This window comes from Arvicola amphibius, chromosome 6 (assembly GCF_903992535.2).
Source record: "Arvicola amphibius chromosome 6, mArvAmp1.2, whole genome shotgun sequence".
Classification (NCBI taxonomy): Eukaryota; Metazoa; Chordata; class Mammalia; order Rodentia; family Cricetidae; genus Arvicola; species Arvicola amphibius.
Window position 1 is genome coordinate 63,652,028 of NC_052052.2, and position 21,871 is coordinate 63,673,898.

At 45.3% G+C, this 21,871-nt stretch overlaps 1 protein-coding gene and 1 long non-coding RNA gene across 7 annotated transcripts in view; one reads left to right on the top strand and one right to left on the bottom strand.

The window, feature by feature from the left end:
• Positions 1 to 6,685, bottom strand: part of LOC119817014 — a 39,093-nt gene extending 32,408 nt beyond the window's left edge. The window contains exon 1 of the long non-coding RNA XR_005285873.2: positions 6,428 to 6,685. This is a non-coding gene — a long non-coding RNA (uncharacterized LOC119817014). The remainder of the gene's footprint in view (positions 1 to 6,427) is intronic.
• Positions 6,686 to 8,869: 2,184 nt separating this feature from the next.
• The window catches only part of Nfib (nuclear factor I B), a 218,088-nt gene continuing 205,086 nt past the window's right edge, over positions 8,870 to 21,871 (top strand). Inside the window, exons 1-2 of one of the 6 annotated variants that reach the window (XM_038334155.2) lie at positions 8,870 to 9,924; positions 15,807 to 16,338. In XM_038334155.2, coding sequence (XP_038190083.1) covers positions 9,895 to 9,924; positions 15,807 to 16,338 — 562 coding nt within the window. In that variant the 5' untranslated portion in view covers positions 8,870 to 9,894. The remainder of the gene's footprint in view (positions 9,925 to 15,806; positions 16,339 to 21,871) is intronic. The other 5 variants (XM_038334156.2, XM_038334157.2, XM_038334158.2 and 2 more) reach the window with 5 other exon arrangements.

A 21,871-nucleotide genomic window follows, 5' to 3' on the forward strand; every position in this document is an offset into this window, starting at 1 on the left:
ACTGGATTCTTTCTACAATGTCATTTCTTCTCTGCAGGAGATAGATGTTGAGAAGGTTGGGAGTTTGCTGTGGGTTTCCAACAGTAATGGGAGATGCCTCCTGTAATACACGTGGCTGAGTGCTGCGAACACTGCCTGTGGCAGGCGCCCCTGCTCTATATACTTTTTCACTTAGCTCATAGGATTTTTTCACATTGTATGTTTGGTCTGGAATGCTTCACAGATACATTTGACCACAAAACTACCATCAGTAAATCCTAGAATGCAAAGCAATTTGTAACTCCCTTGAATTGGCTGCCTGTGTTCAGTGAATTATGGCCACACTGGTTAACATGGAGCAAGGCAGACCTTGAAAGGAAACATTTTCCTCAGAAGTTAGAGTGAAGTGTGTTGGTGATGATGCGTGTGTGTGCTGCTCTCTTTGCTAGTGGTTCATCCCCTTCCTAAAATGTGTGCCGCTATGTAGACATATACATTGTCTTGTTGGTGTTTGGGGAGGGGGGCATTGGGAACTGTTAAACTTGCAGCTAACAGCCCTTTCTTAAAAATGGTGCATTTTCTAAAATTTAATTGGGTAACTCATCTTTTATTTTGGATTAATAATCTTAGCACTGAAAACCGGTATGCATATCATGCATGAACAGCCAAACACCATCCATATATGCTTCTGTGTATATTGGAAGAGGATGTTTTTGTAATCAGGCCAAATTATCTTCTTTATTTACAGTGTACATTGTAGGGACTGGTAACCTTAACAGTATTGTTTAAGGTCGTCAGAACTTTGAGGGTAAACATAACTGGGATTGAAATACTGACATGTTCACGTTTAGTTGAGATAAGAACAATTTATTGGGGGTGATTTTGGTCTCCTTGGTAATCATATAATTGAACAGGGTTTTTAGAGGCTATTTGAAGCTATTGTTGCCTGTTGAGCAATTATATAATTAGGATCCCTGTAATAAAATCTCCAAACACATGTGGGTTAGTAACTAAGTGCAGTATGGCTAATGTTATATTTTTATCTTTAAAACCTTACATTTTCAAGCACAATTTTATAACGACTTTGCTTGATCCTTAAGTGTTGACCACGCAAGTACAAAAGTGTACTTAAGATGAAAATAATTGGATTACTTTAAACCCAGGCATCCCCTCGCCCCATGTATTTAACTTTGAAAACTACTCATTAAAACAGGTTTATTTGTGAGCGTTAACGCACTATCCAATCCCCTTTGGAGACTAGGAGCCTTTGGACTTCTCTGCTTTCTATCCCACTTACTATGGCCCATCTCTGCCAATTTCTCGCACCGTCTAAGCGACGCGTACCCAACTCCGAGCGCTTGAAAGCTAAGACCGCAGAGAAAGGGGCCTCTCGGACTCCGTCTGCACCGAGGCCAGCGAGGCCAGGGTCGCAGCGCCGGCCACGTGGAGGGGATCCCGCAAGGAAGCGCAGCCAGTAGCTCCGGGCTGAGCTGCACCCACTGCCCCGCCACCCAGCGGCGCCACGCCCCCCACGGCAAGGGCCCGCCCACCCGCGGCTCCTCCTCTCCGCGCCTTCCCGCCGCCAGGCGGAAGCCAAGAGCGGCTTCCCGCGCCCCGGCCGGCGGGGCGGGACGGGGCGGGGCGGGCCTGCGGGGCGGGAGGCCCGGGCGTTGCGGCCAGGCCAATCCCAGAGCGTCGAGGCCCGCGCGAGACCGTGCCCCCTGGAGCACGCACGTACGCACGCACACGCGCGCGCGCGCGCGCGCACACACACACACACACACACACACACACGCACACGCTCACGCACACGCACACGCACAAACTCACCCCCACCCCACGCTCACACTCTCCACGCGGAGTGGGAGTTAGTGGAAAGTCTTCCACCGGGGCGAGCAACGTGAGCTGGGTTTCTACGCTTGAGGGCAGCCTGTTTCAGACTTCACCTCGACCTGCTTTTCTTCTTGGGCTAGGAAGTGTGTGGCAGTGCAGAAAACATTAAATAAAAAAAAAATCAGACTACGCCGAGATTGCTTTAAAACAAACAAACATACCACCACCACCTCCACCCCCCGGTGGAAAAAAAAAAACCGCTAAACACAAAAAAGACACAAAACAACCACAATTTTCTAACTGAGAAACGTAAAGTCAGTGGCCTAGGGTTCTGGACAGACTCAAGATCTGTTTTGTTTAGTTCAGAGCGATGGTATGTGACTTCCAAATGACCAGTCTTGTTTGCGTTTCGTGTTCGTCCTTTGCAAACGTCCAGCCCCTAACCCCACGCACACAATTTATTTCCTGTCTCTACGTGTAAAGCTACTTAATATTCCTTTTCTGTATCCTATTTTGCTTTAAAGATTGAACGACGGTGCTGAATTTTCAGAATTAATGCGAGTAAGTAGTTTCTAAGCATTGGCAACTTTAACACACTTATGGCGGGAATCAGTGAATTACAGTAAATCCAAACAGTGCGGAATCCGGAATTTTTTTCTTTCCTAGTTTGGATCTACGTTCTCCCTGTCTCTACGATACTGGAAAACAATAACAAATAATAGTTGCCCACGTAGCCCATCCCTTTTTTCTTTTTAAAGCACTCTTTAGCATAAGAAACCACTTTGTTCCATATTCTTATTTGCGTTTTCAAATGCAGAAAGCTGTACTTAGCTTCCATTGCTGGGCTGAGTTTTTACAATTGGCGTCGTTATAAAAAGTTTAGTGCACTCTTCCACACCCCGTTTCGGCAAGGAATTTAACAGTTCCTTCTCCCTCCAGCACCCCAACTCTTAAAATAAAGGGGGGGATTATGATGGATTTCTTCCTGCTCCGTTAAATGCGTCTTTTTCCCAGCCCACCGTTTTCTGCCCTAGCCTAGATCCCCCTCTGCCTAAATCCGTGTGTGCTTGTCTGCGGGACTGCCTTCTCCCTTGTCCTCTCCGACAGTGAGTCTGGGACACATTTTAATGCACGGTATCCCATCCATTAAGTTGTGGTTGAATGCGGAATGTGTGAGGACTTGGCAGCTTTCAGGTTGAAGGGGGCGGGGAAGCCGGTTTCGACTTTGACACAAGATGCCGCGGTAGCGTGATCTGAATTATTATTAGGGCTGTGAACATGGCCATCTTCCCCTCCTGGTTGGAAGAACTGCCATTGAACTTGGGACAGGACAGACAAGATCTCCAGGTTTTCCTTACTCCCTCAAGTACAGTAGCTGGCAGGGAAAAGGCGCCAAAATACACAAGATTAACTGACTTTCTTTGAACGGGTCTTATAGCACCCTCCTTTGTAACCCTAACTTCCAAAGGGAGTTGGGGGGGGGCGTTAACTTTTGAACCCATATTTGAACAGACATTTAAATCAGCCCCAAAGTGGAAGAAGTCCAGAAAGTCATACACGCATGCTTCTGCGGTTAGAAAGAATGCACGTGTAAATAAGCAGGGTGCATGGGTGCGTGTGAGGAGGGGCTGGAGATTTAATCAAAATCAGAGCAAGTGACTTCCCAGTGCATTTACTGACTGGGAAGTGTGTTGTGAGGCTAAGAAGCTGACCTAGGAGCAGCTTGAGTTTAAAACTGCAAAGGGTTGTGAAATGCAAAACGTTGTGGTTTCCAGTTTTACATTTGAGGTTTAATGTTTTTATTTAATGATATGAGGGATGGAGAGAGTTCCAGCGCTGAAAAGTCCCTGTTAAATCATATTTGGTCAAAGGTCAAACACTCCAACTCACTGATACAATATACTGCAGATTTCTAGTGATGGAGAGCACAGGAAAAAGCGCTTGGGCAATAAAAGTATTAGAATGGTAATTATCGTCCTTGGTCAGGGCTGCATTCTTCTGCACTGGGCAAAGGTTTTTTTACTGGCCCTGATGAATTTTAAAGCCGAGTATTGTTGAAAGCTATTTTAACAGGAAATTGATTAGCTGAGTGTTTCATACAATAAATGGTGACAGATTCATTGTTTGATGTCCAGAATAAATTCCTTTTATTCTTTGGACGGCGTATGCATCCGTTTAGTTGTGAGATGGGCAGACTGAGCAGCAGTATAATTTCGCGTGGATGTGATGTCATGCACATCTGTAACTTTGTTTTTGGACTCCTGTGGCACCGCAGAATTTGACAGTATCCATGGCTTTGGAATTTACTAGCTTGTTGTTTTTTTTAAGTGGCTCAGATACATCCAGAGATAATTTTTCTGAATATATATTTTGTTGAGGCCCAGTTGTGTGTGTTCTCCTTTTTGCTTCTTACATTTCCATTTGAAACTTAAGTGGAAAAACAAAAGCCCTCTTATGGACCATTATTTTGATTTTGAAATTGAGCAGCAGGTTTTCAGAGAAGAGCCAGAGAAAGGGCCCCAGACGTTTAAGACAGCCTCCGGGCACCTCTAACACTGTGTCAAGACTGCTTGGGCGCTTTAGACAGACCTTTCTGAGTGGTCATCTTCACCAGTCACAGCATATGTAGATGAGCTGCGAATCTACTCACCCAGATAAAATGATGTAAAGATAATGTAGTTTGGAAAAGGTCAAGGCAAAATAAGACACCACTGTGTTTGTAACGCTCTAACTGCTGTGCACAAAGCCAGGCCACTGTGACAAAAATTTTGAAAGTTCAAAATAAATCAGACCAGAGTTGCAGGCCAGCTGCTGACTCTGTAGCCTGGGAGCAAATGTTTTCAAAGTTGGGGGATCTCTTGTTGAACTGGCTTCATCTCTGTAGAGAAGCAGTAACCAGTGAACCTTGCTGTAGGCCTTTGGACTGGTCCTTGTTCACATTCAGAGCTGGAGCCTGGAACTGGGCTCCGGAGGCAGACTGCTTAGTGGGATTTCTTTTTCATAGTTGCGCACAGGCATTTCAGCAGCGGCATTATTAACAGCGTCATTTTTTCTCGTTTAGTTTTGTCCTCAGGGGAGAGCAAACAGCTCCCGGAGGAGGGAAGTAAAGTCCAAGGTTATTTATTCATTTCAGTTGAAAAGCAGAGGACTGGCAGTAGGTGGGAAAACTAGGCAGTTGTGAATTCTCCAGTGGGGAAAAATTGCTCCCCTGATTTGGTAGTAGTCGTTCAAGGGCTCAGAGAGCTGGGCATGATTCTGCAGTTCCCATCACGGGCATGCAAACTTAGCCCTTGCTAGCTGTTTATATATGCATGGGGTGGGGGGGCTGGTGGTGTTGCTGGTGGATATAAATCTATGTTTTCCAGGCTAATTTTGGAGGAAAGAAATGTCCCTGGGTAGCACACGGTGGACACCTGCAGTTCTGCAAGCTTGCTTCCTGAGGTCAGAAGGTTACATGCCTCTTTTGTATTTAGTTTTTCAACATTGATACCGGCCATGTAGATAGAGTGTATGGGATTGTTGAAACTCCCCGCAAATCACATGCAAGGACTAAAAAAATAAAAGTAGTGTTGTACACTAAGTATGACAGCTTTGTTAAGCTCAGAGGAACCTTACATGAAATAGCTCAGGCTTTGCAATCTGTCTCTGTAGTTTTTTTTTAGAAGAAAGATTAAAAAAAAGAAAAGAAAACAAAATAAAATCACTATCAGGAGATGCTTGAGATATCAGGCCCCTCTCTGGAGGTCAGAGACAGACTCAAACTAGGTGGCAATGTTTATTTTGTAATATACAAGTGGGTTTTGAGAACCCAGACACTAGAAGTCCTGACTTTTGTTTTAGAAAAATAAACTTTTCTGCCAGAAAAGACACCTTCCCCTAATGTGGCAGCAGACAATGGTCAAGAAGGAGATCATTAGCAATATGGCAACAGCTCTCCCTGTCCTGAGATTAGTGTAGGTGGCCTGTCATAGCCCCCAGTGCAAGAAAGGGACAATAGAAGGTTTAGAAGAGGCAAGGACCAAAGCCTGGGTGTTTGGCCCATTTTGACAAATTCAGAAACTTTTCAGAGCAACTTGAAAGCTGCTTTTCTAAAGCACATAGACCTTACAATCCATCCTTTCTCTCCTTCTCCAGGGATTTGATGAGTAGTGTTTCTCAAAGCAAAGGGTACTGACAAGTGCTGAGAGCAGCCAGAGAAAACAGAGGACCCAGGAGCCCAGATTTCCCAAGAGCATTCTCCTAGGGGTCTCCCCGGGAAGCCTACAGTGATCTGAGCATTGGGCGGGCAGCAGAGCTTGGGGTCCAGGAGGTATCAGCCCTCCTGACTCTGAACCCGAGGTCTGAAGGTCAAAGCCTTCCCCAGCCAGCATTGCAAGCCCTTCTTTCCCAGGGTTTTCTATTGTTCATTCTTCACCCTGTCACTGCTATTACTTCTTCATTTTCCTTACCTTGGAAACAAATCCAAACCCCAAACTACAAAGCATCCCCTGTGGCCATCAGCATGTACCCCACGCCATCAGCACTGTACAGACACAGACATGGGACACCTGGAAGTACTCAGCCTCTTAGGGGTGGGCCTGGGAGGCCTGGAACCTGGGACTCTCTGGGTTCTTACCTGTGTCTGACGCTGCTTCTCTGCCCTGGTGCTCTGCAGCTTTTGTGAATTCTTCTGTATAATTTTTCATCTTTCTTTTTTTTAAAGCTTGTGAGAAACTTTTGGATGCAACCTAGTTTTAGTGGCAAAAGGAAATAGGTTCTGTTGGGAAAGAAGACTAATATAGAAAGGTAGGGAGGTCTGGAGACACTTGCCCAGGGCCCAGCACTGGGCCTCTTTTGCCAGGGGACAACGGCTGGTTCTGGGCTCTGGCTGAAAAGAGTGCTCTCTGGGTGCCAGGATTTCGCTGGGGGTGGTGTAGTGAGGAGGGAGGGAGGGAGGAAGGGAGGGAAGCAGAGAGATGGGCACTGGATTTTTAAAGAGACCCCGAAATAATGGCTTCTGTAAGAGTCCAGGCATTCAAAGAGGTGTGTTCAAGGACATGAGTGCATTCGTGCCAAGGGGAATGTCTTTTATGGTAAATTAACTCCAGCTAAATTGAATATTTGTTCAAAGGGAAACTCCAGTAGTTAAAGCTGGTATTATCAGTGGAGCGTCCCCGCCCCCTCCCGCAGAATCTGGTGAGGGTGAGAAAGGGATACAGCTCAGTACAAACTGATGCTTTGGGAGTGATCGTTTTTTTCCCTTCCCTCTTTCCTTTAAAAGTTAAGATGGGGTTGCCTAAAATTTATGAGAAGTGAGTATTTATTTGGATTAACCCCGATTGTCACCCCCTTTCATCTATAAAGACTGTCAACTTTATCCCAGCTTTTCAAGAAGAAATGACCGGTACAAAGGAAATTAATGTTGTCAGAACGCTAACTAGAGGATTTGCCTAGCGGGGGCCTGGAGGCCGCTCCCGCGGGCGGCGCGTGCCCTAAAGGGTTAACTCGCCCGTGTTCTCACAGTTTCCCCGACTTTACCTGTCCTCCCAGACCCGCGGCCCTCCCCGCCTCCTGGCCTCCCCACCCCCTGAGCCTTTCTTCACCGGGCTCTTGGTTTACAGGGGCTGCAGCTGGTAGACTTGGCAAGCTCGCCTCATTAAGAGCGCTTTTTGAAAACGGACTGTGTTTGAGCATTTCCCTAATGAGGACAGGACGGGGTTAAAAAGTGACCATTTCATGGTTGACTTGAACCTGCCTACTTTTCTTGATGTGTCGTTGTGAAATGCTTGATGTGGGTAACTTCCACTTGGGGAAGGAAAAAGTCACTGGTTCTTTCAGGTCCTCTGGGGGAGGGCACGGTGGTCAGGAGCTCGAGGACTGGAGAAAGTTGAGGGGGGGGGGGAAGTACAGGGCACAGGGTGGGAGCAGGAGGCGGCGGGGGGCCTGGAAACGCTCGGCGGCCCCAAGCTAGGTCGCCGTGGAGCCCCGGGCGCTCACTTTTCTTTCTCCATTGTCTGGGCAGCCTTTGATTCCTCCACTTCCCCACCCACCCCTAGCGGAAACCCGGAATTTGGGGGGCGGTGTGTGTGGGAGAGAGTGCCCGCGCGAATGGGGGTGCGGGCTGGGCCGCCTCCTGGGTCCCAGGAATCAAGTTCATTCACTCGGCGGGGGGCGGGGCGCCGGCGGGAGCCGCCTCGGAGGGCCGCAGCCGCACACGCACCCGGCGCGCTCCCGCCCCGCAGCCCCGGGCGCGCCACGGCCCCGCCCTGCCCGCACCCCCGCGGGAAGGGAGCCGCTTTCCGCCGGCGCCCCAGGCCCTGGGGGTGGGGATTGGGACGCGGCCAGCGCGCCAGGAGGAGGAGGAGGAGGAGGAGGAGGAGGAGAAGGAGGAGGAGGAGAGGGGCCGGGCGCGCGGAGGAGGGGCGAGCCGTGGCAGCAGCGCGGCCTTCCCGCTCCAAGCGCGGCCACGTGCACCGAGCGCCCGGGGAGGGCTGGCGGGCGGGGAGGGGTAGCGGGGTACCGCCCCCCCCCCCCCCCGCCTCGCCACCCGGGGCTCCGGGCAGGGCTGCCCGCCTCGCCCCCCACTCGTCTCCGTGCCTGTGCGCCCCAACTCCTAGAGGCCAAGTTCACTCCAGCCCCCGCCTCCGCCCTCTCCCTGCAGCCGCCTGGGGTGCTAGAGTCGGCGCCCGAGCCCCAGCTCGGGGCGGCCTGGGTGTGAGGGAATTTTCCATTCGTTTCTTTCTTGGGCCCAGATCGGCTCAGGGCTTCTCTCATTAGGATGTTCTCGTGGCTTGAGCGTCTGCTGCGAGCACTGAAAGACCTCTCTTTGGGCGGGTTTTCGGAGGTGCACGAAGGGTGGCAGAGCTATTTTTGAAAAAAAAAAAAAAAAAAGTCCCAGTACTGTGGCACCGGTCTGATACCTTTAACAAATGAGGGGGAGAGACGCGAGGACTGGGGGAGGCGCGCGGGAGGAGGAGGAAGGTGGGGGGCGGGGGGTGTGGAGAGGCTGGTGCAAAAGGAACGCGCGTTTGCAGGAGGAGGAGTAAAGCGGTGATTGTGTAATTAAATAATAAAACAATCCTTAAGTCTGATTTGGAGAGAGCTCGAGCGGGGTCCGGAGGGTGGAACAGTGAATCTTTCAACTTGCAAGTTTTTCAAGAAAAGAGAGCGAGAGAGGGAGGGGGAAAAGCGCCCATAACAGAAAAGAGGAGTTTGCAGCTGAGCGGGATCGATCGTTTGGGAAAATTTCAGGAGGTCCTTCCGATCCCTTCCGTGGGCTGTGGGCAGCGGCACCAGCAGCGGCGTCCACGCTCGGCGGGTCAGACGCGGGGCGCGGCGGGCGGGTGGCTGTGCAGCGGGACCCGAGCGCAGCAAAGTCTTTTCCGCCCGGGAGCTTCGCGCTCGCGCCCCCTCCCTCACCCCGGCCTCTCCCTGCTCCCCCCCTCCCCACCCCCACCCGGCCCTCTCCGGCGCGCGCCCCGCCACCCGCGCGCACTCGCTGGCGCTCCCCCTCGCGCACACACATGGTCGGCTCGCGGCAAAGTTTCGCCTGCGATCGCCACTCCCGGATCCTGCTGCAGTGTTCGAGGCGGTAACCTTGAACTTTCCCAGTGCGGTGACACATTCTCCTTGCTTTCCCCACCGCCCGGCCTCCTGCGCCCCCCTCCCCGCCTTTTTTTTTTTTTTTTTAAAGCATTTCATCACCCACCACTACCCCATACCCATACCGAACCCTCGAGCACCCCAAGCCCCCAACAATAACAACAACTACTGCAAAGCAGAAAACAAATTCCCCAAACCGGGCGACCAGCAGCCTGCACCAGCGGCGGCCTTGGAGAGCTCGGCCGGCGCGCGCGGACCGCAAGAGGGTTAAAACTGTAGATTGGATTTCACCCCGGGAAATCTAGCTCGCCGAGTGAACTTGAATCTTTGGCTATTTAAGGAGGACTGGGTTTGTTGCGAAGTTGCGGTGATCCAGCGCAGAGCCCTGTCCTGATTGATCGCATCGCTGGGCTCAGATGACTGTAAAATGAATAGATGAAATCCTTGCTTCTCGAAGATTTTCTTGGGCATCTCCGGGAAAGTGCGTTTTAAGGCGAAGTCATGATGTATTCTCCCATCTGTCTCACTCAGGTACTTGTCTTGGTCGTTTTCTTGAGCTTTCTCTCTGGCCCCAGACGCCTTTGTTGTGTCTTCTTGCTTTTGTGCTGCAGACCTCAACGGCTTTGCCTAACCCTGGTCTCCCTAGTGAAGTGGCGAGGAGTTGCGGTGGGCTGTGCGGGCGGCGTGGGACCAGGGCTGCGGCGCGCGCCCAGCCCCGCGACTAGGCGGGGAGAGCCCGGGAGAGCCGGCACTGGGCAGGCGAGGCTGCTGGGGTGGGCAGGGCGGAGACCCGCGGCTCTAAAACCCCTGTGCGGGCCCCCGGAGCTGGTGGCAGTGGCGGCACCCCTACTCTTTGGTCGGCGTGCGTGGAGCGACTCCGGCTTGGGAGCGGCTTGGGATCTTGGGCAAAGTACTGAGAGCCTGGCTGAGCGCCTCTGGACTCTGCTGCCCACAGTGAGCTGGTGACTCCGCCAGTTCGAAGTGGTGGTCCCGGCGACCCATTTCTTTGCTTATTTGGGGACCTAAAGTACTGGTCTGAAGTTACCCGCACTTGAGGGTTTCAGAGACCGTACTTCAGAGGCGATTTTTTAAGTTGACAAGAGTTTAGTTGATTGTAGTGAATGTTTAGGACTTTTAAGGCATGCTTGTTTTATAGTGAGGCTTGTTCATTTGATGATATTTGGGCATAACTAGAAAGGCATAAAGTTATATCAGGAAAGTGAGGTAATTTTTTTTAACTTCGAAAATCACCCTAAAATCTAAAGAAAAATGTTAGGAGGTAAAACACTGGAGATATACTTAAAAAACAAAACCAGTTTCTGTCCCTACCAATCAGATGGTCAAGTGAAAAAGTGGTTAGATCGAGCGACTTACCTGGGCGCGCTTTCATCCTTTCATGGATGCCCAACGAACTCATCAACTGATGAACTAAACAGCCTAGTCCAGAACTGTTATTTGCAGCAGTTAATTAAACCCTTAAACTTATGGGACAGTTTGGTGAAACTTTCAAGAGTATGAATCTAGATTGGTAATCGAAAATTTTCATTGACATTATCATAGATATGAAATAGAAATGTTGTCAAGTTTTGGTTGTGTTAGTTTTTTTTAAAAAAATCCAATATTATGACGATGCATTTTTATAACGAACAAATAATTAAGATTTCAATTGTATGACAATTAGAAGCCATTGTGATTCAAAAGGACTGCGGCATTCACAAACTGTGAATGAAGATGAAAACAACGATAGGCAGGCATTCAGTGATTGGACACAGCCCTGTAGCTTTTTGGCTGACACATTTTTTATTGTTTATATTTTGTTTGGCATCTGAGTATGATTAACTTAGATATGGCTATTTTAAGCACGTAAACGTGCACTTTAATTTAACAAAACTGGAAAAATGGGTCGCCGAGTTATTTGTATTTTAACAGCTATGAATGATAGTAGCCCATGAATATGATGAAATTGCCTCAGGTATAAAAAAATTGCCTGTAGCTGTAAAAGTTACTTTTATTTATTCATCAGCAGGCTTTTCCCCTTCTTTCTGATAAACCATAACCATTCCTATTATTTCTACATCGTGATCAAAGGAAGCAGATTAAAGTAAGCGCTTCCTTCACAAAGTGAGGCCTGACTGGTTCTCACCTGGGAAGGACTGGGTAATTGTGTGTGTCTCTGTATTTGTATTTCCAAAACTCTTGTTTTAGGGAAACTGCTAGCAATTGCATTATATTTTTAATCTCCCCTAAATAAGCATGGAAAAGTCACCAGCTCCATCTTAATTCATCTGTGTTAAAACGACTATTTCAGAATATTGACACATGAAATGTTTGGAACATAGACTGCACAATCACCCAGCTATCGCATTGCTATTCAAGGACACATACTTCCCAACATTAATTCAGGATGATGACTATATATTCCGTCTTATTTTAGCAGTATAAATCTGGGTTGATGCATTACTACTGCTTTGGGGAACTAAAGGCCTATGCCAGAGAAGGAGTTACTGTTTTAGAGTTCCCAACTATTAATCACTTTATGACTTTGTAGGTAATTTAAGGTATTGCAGAAGCGAGCAATAGTGCTCGCAAGGAAGTGTTACTTTTGTATCAGATGAGTAGTTTAGTTTTATGTTACAGGAGCCCGATAGTTGCTCACACCTGTTTTGAGGCATGCAGATACAAAGTAAGCTACATTGTTAATTTGTTAGAAACTTTAAGAAGTATCCCAATTGTTACTTTGACATATTTAGGTTCTTAAAAAAAATCTTAATCTAAAAGACCTTACCACTTGCTATTTAGCTACCTGGTTTGGTATAGTATCACCATGCCAGCGTTTGTCGGACAGTATGAGTAAAAGGAAAATTAAGAAACATCTATCTGTTTTAATATTTTGTTTTATCTGCATATAAGCCTTTAATATAACATTCGTTGGCATGATGATGTGTTTCTTCCATTGTCATTCAACTTATTCCAGCATTTTCTTTTCAGGGTTTATTGTTATGTAGTGATGAGGCGCCAAGGGCACGCTGTATTTACTCTTCCCTGGCTATGTTGGACCAATCCTTTCATGAAATCATTGTTTCCGTGAAGAAGAATAAATAAATCTAGTTAAATTAGATTTTTATATTTATATTTGAAAATTTAACTTGTCTATTTTGTCAATTTAGTTCTACTTGAGAAAGTTTTATAAGGGAAAGTATCTCACTGAACGTCAGTATATTTGAAGGAAAATTCTGAGAGTGAGCTTTATCTGAGTATAGAGACTTTAAATGTTAAATCACTTCTATGCTTTGATTTAAAAATAATTTTCATAGTTTCTTAGTGTAATTGTGACACTTTATGAGGACATTTGCATGCCTTAGTCCTGTTTATTTTTTCTACATGAAGACAGCTATGTTCCACATTCTTGTCACTTAAAATTATATATATTATATATATATATATATATATATATATAATTATATATATATAAGAATATATTACAATACAGCCTTAGGAAGCGGTCACACTTGGGAGATGACATTTAGACATGAAATGCAAAAGTATATGTGGCATATTACTTGTCTCCGCTTACCATCATTTTGGGACAATATATCTTCTTATCAAGTAAGTGTTCTACTTAAAGTTGAATCTGCAAACATGGATGCGCCAAAAGATATTAAGGCATTAATTGGTGGACTGAGAAAGTTTGCCACTTCTGTTTCTCAATAAAGAAAAGTTATGTTTTAAAACAATATTTGCTGTCAGTGACAGCAAACTCAAGACAACAGTTTTTTTTTTTTGTGAACTGGCTAAGAGTTTCCAAATTCAACTTCAAATTAGCATCTTGCTGGTGTAATGCAATTATCTAAAATTAAAATTTGTTATATAATAGATGATGTTTATTGTCAAGTATTAAATCTCAAAATTATTTGATTGAAAGTTATGTTTGATGTCCTTCTAAGAAAATGAAATGTCACTGAACATAGTATTTAAGTATCTGAGTACTTCAGTGTTCCTGGGTTGCTTAATAGCTATTAAATAATGTGCATTTTAGAAAGCGTGGTCAGGGTAAAAAGAGCGGGACAAAGCACTCTTACCCGTTCCCTGCATCCTCAAGGCTTTCATTTGCAGAAGTGTAGATGCATTTTTAAAATTATATCAGTAAGTCACAGTAAAAGTCAGATCCTAGGAAGTGAGTTCATAAAGCACATTGAAGTCTACATTTTCTTGAGCAGACAGGCGTTCCTTTTGCATGTATTTTGATGGGAGGGGATAAACAAAGTTTTTACAGTTACAGTGGGAGCTAAAAGCATGGCATCAGACAGTGTATGGAGATAGGGAGGTCTTATCATGGGCTGTGGTTGCTGTGAGCAGAGCTGCCTTCCCACACAAAGAACAGATTGTGGTTTAACTCTTTCCATGGTCTCCTTTAATGTGCGCACATAGTAACCGAATTGTTCAAATCTCTGCTGGAAAGTACTGATCGGTTTAATTTCCTCCGTGGCATTTGGCTATGCCTCATGCTGCGATGTAATCAGCTGCATTCTGCATTATAAAATTTGGATGCATTCTTAGTCGGCAATATGTCAGAGCACGTGATAACCGTGCTATCGATTAGGGGAGTTGTGTACCTGTTCTGGATCTGGATGCAAACTATTAATAGGTTGCAGTCTTCTGCACTCAAACTTTGAATTCCGTCTTAAAGAGACTTCCACAGAGACATGGAATTCGGGGGCAGCTTCTTTGTTGGCGTGTCACTGGCTTACCTCGGTCACCTTTATCGTATGAAATTAGTCATTCTATTAGACTATTCATGTGCTTCAGAGTAACGCACATGAATGAGTGCATTCTGGCTTGGGATGTAACCTATTAGAGAAACTTCTTTTGTGGTTAGGATGACAAAACAGTCCAAATGACCAGAAAAATGGTCGTAGTGGGGTTCTCCTTTGCGTCAGTGCTTGGCGTATTGCATTTATATATTGTTCATGCGTGGGATGCTGTTCTTTTTTCTCTGAACAGTAATGGGTCTGAGCTTCTGTGGCCAGCTTTACCCAAGCCAGGAAGTAGTGAAATACTGACTCCATTTGGAAGTAACAAGACATATTTGTAGGTAGGGATGACCTGCCATGCCCGATAGCCTCCTCCCTTTTAAATGTTCAGATAAAACAGGCAGAAAAAAAATCCAGGCCTGCAAGGTAAAACTGTTCACAGGACAGTTGGGAACTGCATGACTGAAGTACTTGTGGGCTCCCAGGCACATGCCTGTGTGTGCCTGTAGTCCCGTCCTGTGTTCTGTCTGTGTGACACATGCATGGTAGAGATTCCACAAAAGCAGTACATGGCCAGGGTGTGCTCCTGGTGTCACCATGCCACAGCATGCAGAGAAACAAAGGACAGAAAGTTGGTGCCAAGTTGCCATTTTTCATTGTTCCTCTCAGATTGATTTTTAAGGGGTTTGAATAATTGCCATACTCAAGTGATCGGCTAACAAATTAGCTGACTCTGGGGGCTTCAGGGTCTGTAGGAAGACTGTGGCAGGGACACCATGCCATCTCATTTTCAACTTTAAGATTTATTTAAAAATGAAAGCATGTGTGTGTGTGTGTGTGTGTGTGTGTGCGCGTGTGTGCGTGCGCATGTGCTGGAAGCTAATGTTGGTGGTACAGGGAGAGAATGCACTGTTCAAAGTATGGAAACCTTGCGTTCAGGACACTGATAGATGAGCTGTGTCCTTCGCCCACTTTCCCTCCCTGTCTACCGGTTTCTCTAGTTACCACTCTTGGAATGGTGCTGCTTCAGTGTAGGAATGTTGGACGTTTGATAAGAAAATGGATCAAGTTTAATGGCGCATGCTCTTTGTGCCACCAGCAGCCTCTTGCTGAGAGCATGCTCCAAAAGCGGGAACTGTGTGGCATCACAGTGAGCATCTACATGCTTTGTGTTCCTGTGGCACAGGGAAGAGAAATGAACTGTGGCATCGCTCCTGCCTTCTGAGAAGCTCTGCTCCGATTTCAGAAAAACAAAAAACAAAAAACAAAAAACAAAAAACCCACTGTGTTCCTTGTGAAATGGTACTGCTTAGTGCTAGTTGGTCAATCAAATATTTAAATATTAAATTTGGTGCCAAGCACCTTATTTTAAAGGGGGTAGGTGTATGACTTTCAGGTAGAAACGAGGGGGATGGGACCAGAGCGGAAATACAAAATAAAACCATATTTTCTCTGTAGAGGGGAGAACCAGTTTGTGAATTTTGGTTGAGAGGGGACATTTTCTTCTTGTCCTGATGTCTTGTTCATTTTAAATTAGAAAATAATGTTATTTTTTAAAATAACTTTTTGTGCTGTATGGGGAGTGGATCGTGTCTTTTGTTTTTTTGTTTTTTTTTTTAGCCTTGGAAATTAAACTGTGCACCCCTTCTTTCCCTTCTGCAGGATGAATTCCACCCATTTATTGAGGCACTTCTTCCACACGTCCGTGCAATCGCCTATACTTGGTTCAACCTGCAGGCTCGAAAACGCAAGTACTTTAAAAAGCACGAGAAACGAATGTCAAAGGATGAAGAAAGAGCAGTCAAAGATGAGCTGCTCAGTGAAAAGCCTGAAATCAAACAGAAGTGGGCATCCAGGCTCCTGGCCAAACTACGCAAAGATATCCGCCAGGAGTACCGGGAGGACTTTGTGCTCACCGTGACTGGCAAGAAGCACCCGTGCTGTGTCTTATCCAACCCAGACCAGAAGGGTAAGATTAGGAGGATCGACTGCCTGCGACAGGCAGACAAAGTCTGGCGTCTGGATCTAGTCATGGTGATCCTGTTCAAAGGCATCCCTTTGGAGAGTACCGATGGCGAGCGGCTCATGAAGTCCCCACACTGCACAAACCCAGCACTTTGTGTCCAGCCACACCATATCACAGTATCAGTTAAGGAACTTGACTTGTTTTTGGCATACTACGTGCAGGAGCAAGGTAGGAGCACATTGTTCTTTCTTCTAACATGGCAAACACTACCCACACGCCTCCAGATATGGGATCTCTAGCTCGGGCTAGACTGGTCCTGGAGGCCTCCAGATATCCTTTGCCCTCTCCAGGTACCTTGGTGTGCCCAGTTGTCCTCCGTGTCCACGGTCATGTCGGAGCCATGAAAATGGACACGGAGCTTTCCTACCTGGATAGGCTTCTGCGTTTGGACAAAGAGACACAGATGTAGTCTGAGAAATACAGTTTATTGCACTCCACTTTCTGAACCAGGCTGCATCTCCTCCCCGCTTCTGAAAATTCAACTTTACTGATGGTAGTCGAAGCAGTGTTTAGTAATCTTTGTACTAGTCTCTTACCTAACGAGGTAGATGAACTTTGTTCAGAAATCTTGTGGTGGTTGTACCAAAAATCAAATGAGCATTTACTGTTACAGAGTGTTACAGAGCTGGCTGCTATGAAAATATATATCTGACAGAGGCCTAGATTTCTGTCATTTTAATATTTCTATCGACAGTTCCTTTTGATTGTGCAGTGTTCACTGTAGATCTAATGCAGCACAGTTCTTATTTAAATAATTTATTATACTTTCCCAGAGTGACTCGGGAACACTTTCTATTATTAGTTTACTTGAATGCAAATTCATAGTGCTTCCCAAGGAAGAAGTCACAGCTTTCTTTACAGAGCAAACCAGAAAGGAGACTGGTTACACTGGTTCAGAATAAATCTCAAAAGAATGCAGAGCCCGCATACCGGACTGTGTTTAAAGTCCTCCGTGAAGAGCGCTGCAAATGTTGCCTGGACAGTGCAAAGCAGGCAGTGCTCCTGCCAAGGCTTTGCAGTTAATAATGAGATCTATTTCTTTGCTGTTTCTATTTTTTTAAGTAGGTGAGACTTTTGACTTTGTTTCCCCCTCCCCCCTCCCAAGTATGTCAGGACACAGCCCACATAGGAAAAGTCCCTTTAAGAAAACACCATCCCGAAAGTGGCCTCAAGTTTGGGCTGCCACAGATGGCGGGTCATTTCCGAACTTGGCCTGGTGGGAGGGAAGGTGGCCTACAGATAGCCAGGTGGCAGACACTTATCCGATGCTCATTATATAAATGCGGGCTTTAATAAATTGCTCTCTGTACTTTATTGTCATCCAGAAAAGTGGAATAAGAAAATTACTCATGACTCAGACGGAATTCTAGTACTCACTCTGCGCCTTTTGTTTTTATTTCCCCTTGACTTAGCTCTAGAGCTATACTTGAGTGTCATTTCAGGATTTTTTTTTTTTTTAACTTTGATTTTAAACAACAGTGTTGGACAACGTCGTTTGGAAATGTATTTCCTAACAAACACACCACCACGTTTGCTCTTTCCCTGTACTGAGAACTTACATTCAAGTAATGATGGGTGGGAAAACATATTTTTCATCCTTGATGTCTTAAAATAAGAGCTTATTAACGCACACCAACTTGATGGACAGCTGTCTAAGAGGTGACATTTTTAGGTGGGCTGTATGTGCGTGTTAATGGACTGTGTTGTGACTGTTGGCAAGTCACTGGTTAGAAGGAAAAGTTTTGCAAAGTGGGTCATGGAGCTCTCTAGTCGGGAGGGAAGATCGGTACCATGCTCCTGCTTTAACTCTTGATGGTTAGTCAAGAGGACTTATGTACAGATTTATTCTGGGGCAGAGAGCCAAATTTCTTAGTTTTGTTGAGCTGACAGTAGATATTGTTTTTTAGATTTGGGAAAATAGATTGAAAAAAGAAAAAGAGACAGAAAACCATATATATTATATTTATATATATACATATATATATATTACATGTGTATATTTTACATATATACATATTTTACTAGTGGTCATGATAACCATGAAGTTTTGAGCCAAGTCTTAGAGACTGTATTTTCAGGTACAATGTTGGTTTTGTTGTTTGGTGACTTCCCCAATCTAAAACCTTTGGTGATTTTCCCTGTGTGTCTTGTCATCTGTCCTCTCTGCCACCTGCCCTTGCATCCTCTCCTCTGAACACTTGGTGGCCCTTCTTAAAAAGTCACATAGGGTGCTTTTGTGTCTTTTCCAAAATTTATGTCTTTTTATTTGTGAACTATGGGTTGATTGTCATTTTGCATTGTAGTTGATCAAGAACGTGGGTTTTAGAATATCAGGTTGTGGACGCCTGGAGTCCTTCCTCTCACACCCTAACTTTTTATTTCTCCTCTAAGTACACAGAACAAACTTACGTCATTTTAAAAATTAGATAAAGTATAAAGAAAAGCATGAAAGAAAAATTAAAAGAGAAATCTGTTTGTAACAGAATGAGCAACACAATTACCCCCCTTTCCTCTCCTTATAAAGGACTGGGGAAACACGAGGAAGAATAGAGAGAATGCCAAAGATGGTTGCCACTGGCACCAGGATTGGCACCAGACCCTCTTTGTTTAGCTCAGGGTGCCTGTGATTTGTTAGTTGGCATCCGCATTGCAGTGTGGAGTGATGTTACAATATATTGACAATTTCCAGATCTAGAAATGTCAATAGTCCTCTTGGCTATTTTCAGATCACATCCTTCGTCTCTAATGGAAGATGAAATAAAGATGGATGGATAATAAACTTCCTTTGTTGACCAACTTCCCAGTGCTTTTCTTTCTCCCTTCCTCATTTGGTTCAACCCTTACTTTCCCCCTACTCCATCCCTAGCAACCTCATCTTTTCTGAAATGTGTAAAGAGTTACTGGAGCTTTGACACAAACTATAGTGCTACATCTGCATCTGATATAGTTTGGGGGGAGAACTTGTATCATTTTTGATACGTAGTTTATTAGGCTTTTGTATCACAGGGCAGTATTTTGTTCAAAGCTCAGTGTCTTTGTTACTCAGCTTCTTCCGTGCATATAGCCTGATGGACCGCAATTCAGTCCATTTTATTCTTTCTTTATATTAGCTGGTGGTCATATTAAATAGAGTTATTTATAAAACTTTATGCCCCCCATTTTAGCTAAAATTTGGTAAATGATTTGGGAGTAACTATATTTAAGTCCATAAAAATCATCTGATGCTATTGATTCAGAGGGCTGCGCTTCGGCTGTTCCGTTGCTACAAGAACCGCCATTTTGTTTGTGAAGTGCCAGGCGAGGGGGAAAAAAAAGGCAGACACTGTGTTTGATGCCAATAATGGTTGCCAGTGGCACCGAGGTTGGCATCAGACCCTCTTTGTCTAGCTGCTGAATGCCTTTGATTCGTTGGTTGGCACCCGCATTGCAGTGGGCACACTGGAAAGTTTTTGACAATCCCTGAATGAAAGCTGCCTGCTCGGTCTGCTGCAGCAAAGCTTAGCTAATAGAAAACCCTTCCCTTTTTTTTAGGCTTAAAAAAAGATTGTAACAGATTAAGGAAAAATAGTTCTAAAATGGGCTCCATATTTCCGAAGATATTAAATATGTCCAATGATTCTTGGGCAGGTGGTACCTATTCCCCATATTGTCTTTGTTATTGCATTCATCAAAACAAAGCGAAGCAAAACAAAATGCAAAGCAGCAAGCCTTGGGCGGTGCACCTTCTCAGGACACACCATCCTTAAAATACAGGGTATGCTAGGACAAGTGGGTGGGAGCATGCTCAGTGTAGGGATGGATAAGCGCACCCATTATGACTGACTGTTGCTTTCATTTACATCCCTATTGATTTCTCATTCAATTTCTAGTTCTCTCAATTTCTACACTTCTGTTTTTAGTAGTTTGTTAGAGGTCCTTCCTTCTCTTTCTAGTTAGAAATGTATACAGTGAACATGTGAAAAACAGAAACCTTAATGGGGGAGCTACATGTCAAAATCAGTCATTCTTGACCTCAATTTTGCACCAAGATGTTGTCAAATTCTTAGTGCACAATTCCACATTCTGGGTGAGCGAGTGGGGAGGCAGACAATAACCAAAAGAAAGGCTAAAATAATTTTGATTCGGGTTTCCTAGATAGCGTTAATATTGCTTCCCAGTTAACCGCCATTATCTCATTAATTAATAAGAAGGATTAGCAGTTCCACCCAAAGGGTTACACAGAAGGAAGTGTGGCCTATGGGAGGCCCTGAGTTGCCAGACTGTGTCCTGTCTGGAGTCAGGAGATTCAGGGATGCTGGTGGGGGTGTGTGTAAGGGGGTGTGAGGAGGAAGCAAGGACTGGGCTTTCTGTGAGGCATGGAGGGGTTTAAAGAGAAGACAGGTCACAACACAGAGCTTAAAGATCTCAAGAGATAGTGTCTGCTGTTAGGAATTTAACAGATGGGAGTTTAAAGTGAGCCAGCCCAAGCGAGTTTCGGACCCTACTTTCCACTCTTGTTAGACATGTTTTTGGAGTGTGGCAGAGCCCAGCAATCTTGCTTCTATCCCAAACAAGTAACTTTCTTTAGCCTTGTTGAACCCTTAACATTAATTGTGATCCATTGTTGGATGGCAACTTTTGCTGCTTGATTGTCAAACGATATCATAATTGAAGTGTATTTGGAAGTTGCGAAAGACGTGACTTGTTTGGAGGGGAAGTTGTAATCATTATTGTCTTTGAAACAGAGCCCTTCCTGCTTGTCACATGGCATTAGTGAGGACACACTTGCAGAGCGATTTTCCTCCTTCAGCTACTGCAGCTCAGAATCCTTCTGGGTAGCAATTATTTCTTTATGAAAAGCTTAAATAGATCATTGTTTGCAAGTTGACAGCACTTTTTAACATTTTAATAATTTTCACTTCATTTGCAGGTATGTCCCATTGTGGGGGCAAACAAGCTTTCTTAGCTTGCTGAAATGACGCTGCTCTGTGGGGGTAATTTGGTGGGCTTTCATTGTGACATCAGAGAGCATGAAGTGTGTGTGGATACATATTTGATTTAGGAAATGGCTGTTAAATTTTCCCATCCTGGTACCCTGTCCTTGACTGAAGTTCTGAACTCTGGTATACATTTGTTTGCATTCTTCCTCATACACAATTCACAAGATAAAGAAGGGCTCTTATTGGTGTGTCTTGCCCCTAGACTTAATGAGACCTTTGTTAGAACATATATTGTAAGATTAGATGCTTAGCAATTTTCCCACCGATAAGGACAAAACGGGGTCTAAAAGGCCAGAAGTCCACCCTCTCTGCCTTGGTGTCCCTGCCACAAAGATAGCTTTTCCAGACAACTCAAGAGTTAAACTCTGAGGCCCTAGCTGCCAGCTGGAAAGGGGGCATCTGTGTCCTGATATGGCAAGGCAGGCTTCTGCATTGCTGTTAATACGGGCTCACTTTTCAAAGGGAGAGACAGCGATGGGGGCATCATTTGTTGTAATCATGACTTTCAGATATTCAGAACACCCTGGTATGGATTATTTTCTGAAGGCAGCAAAGGCTGGTAAGGCATCCTGTAGAGGATCTAGCCCTGGGCTTCCTTTCCCACCCCGCCCTCGCTCCCCTGTAGACAGCAGTATGCATTTTGAAAATGACAAGTATGTGGCTGGATTTTGTATGTTTAGAGTCACACACTTTGTACACTGTGTGTTCCGTGTGTAAGAATC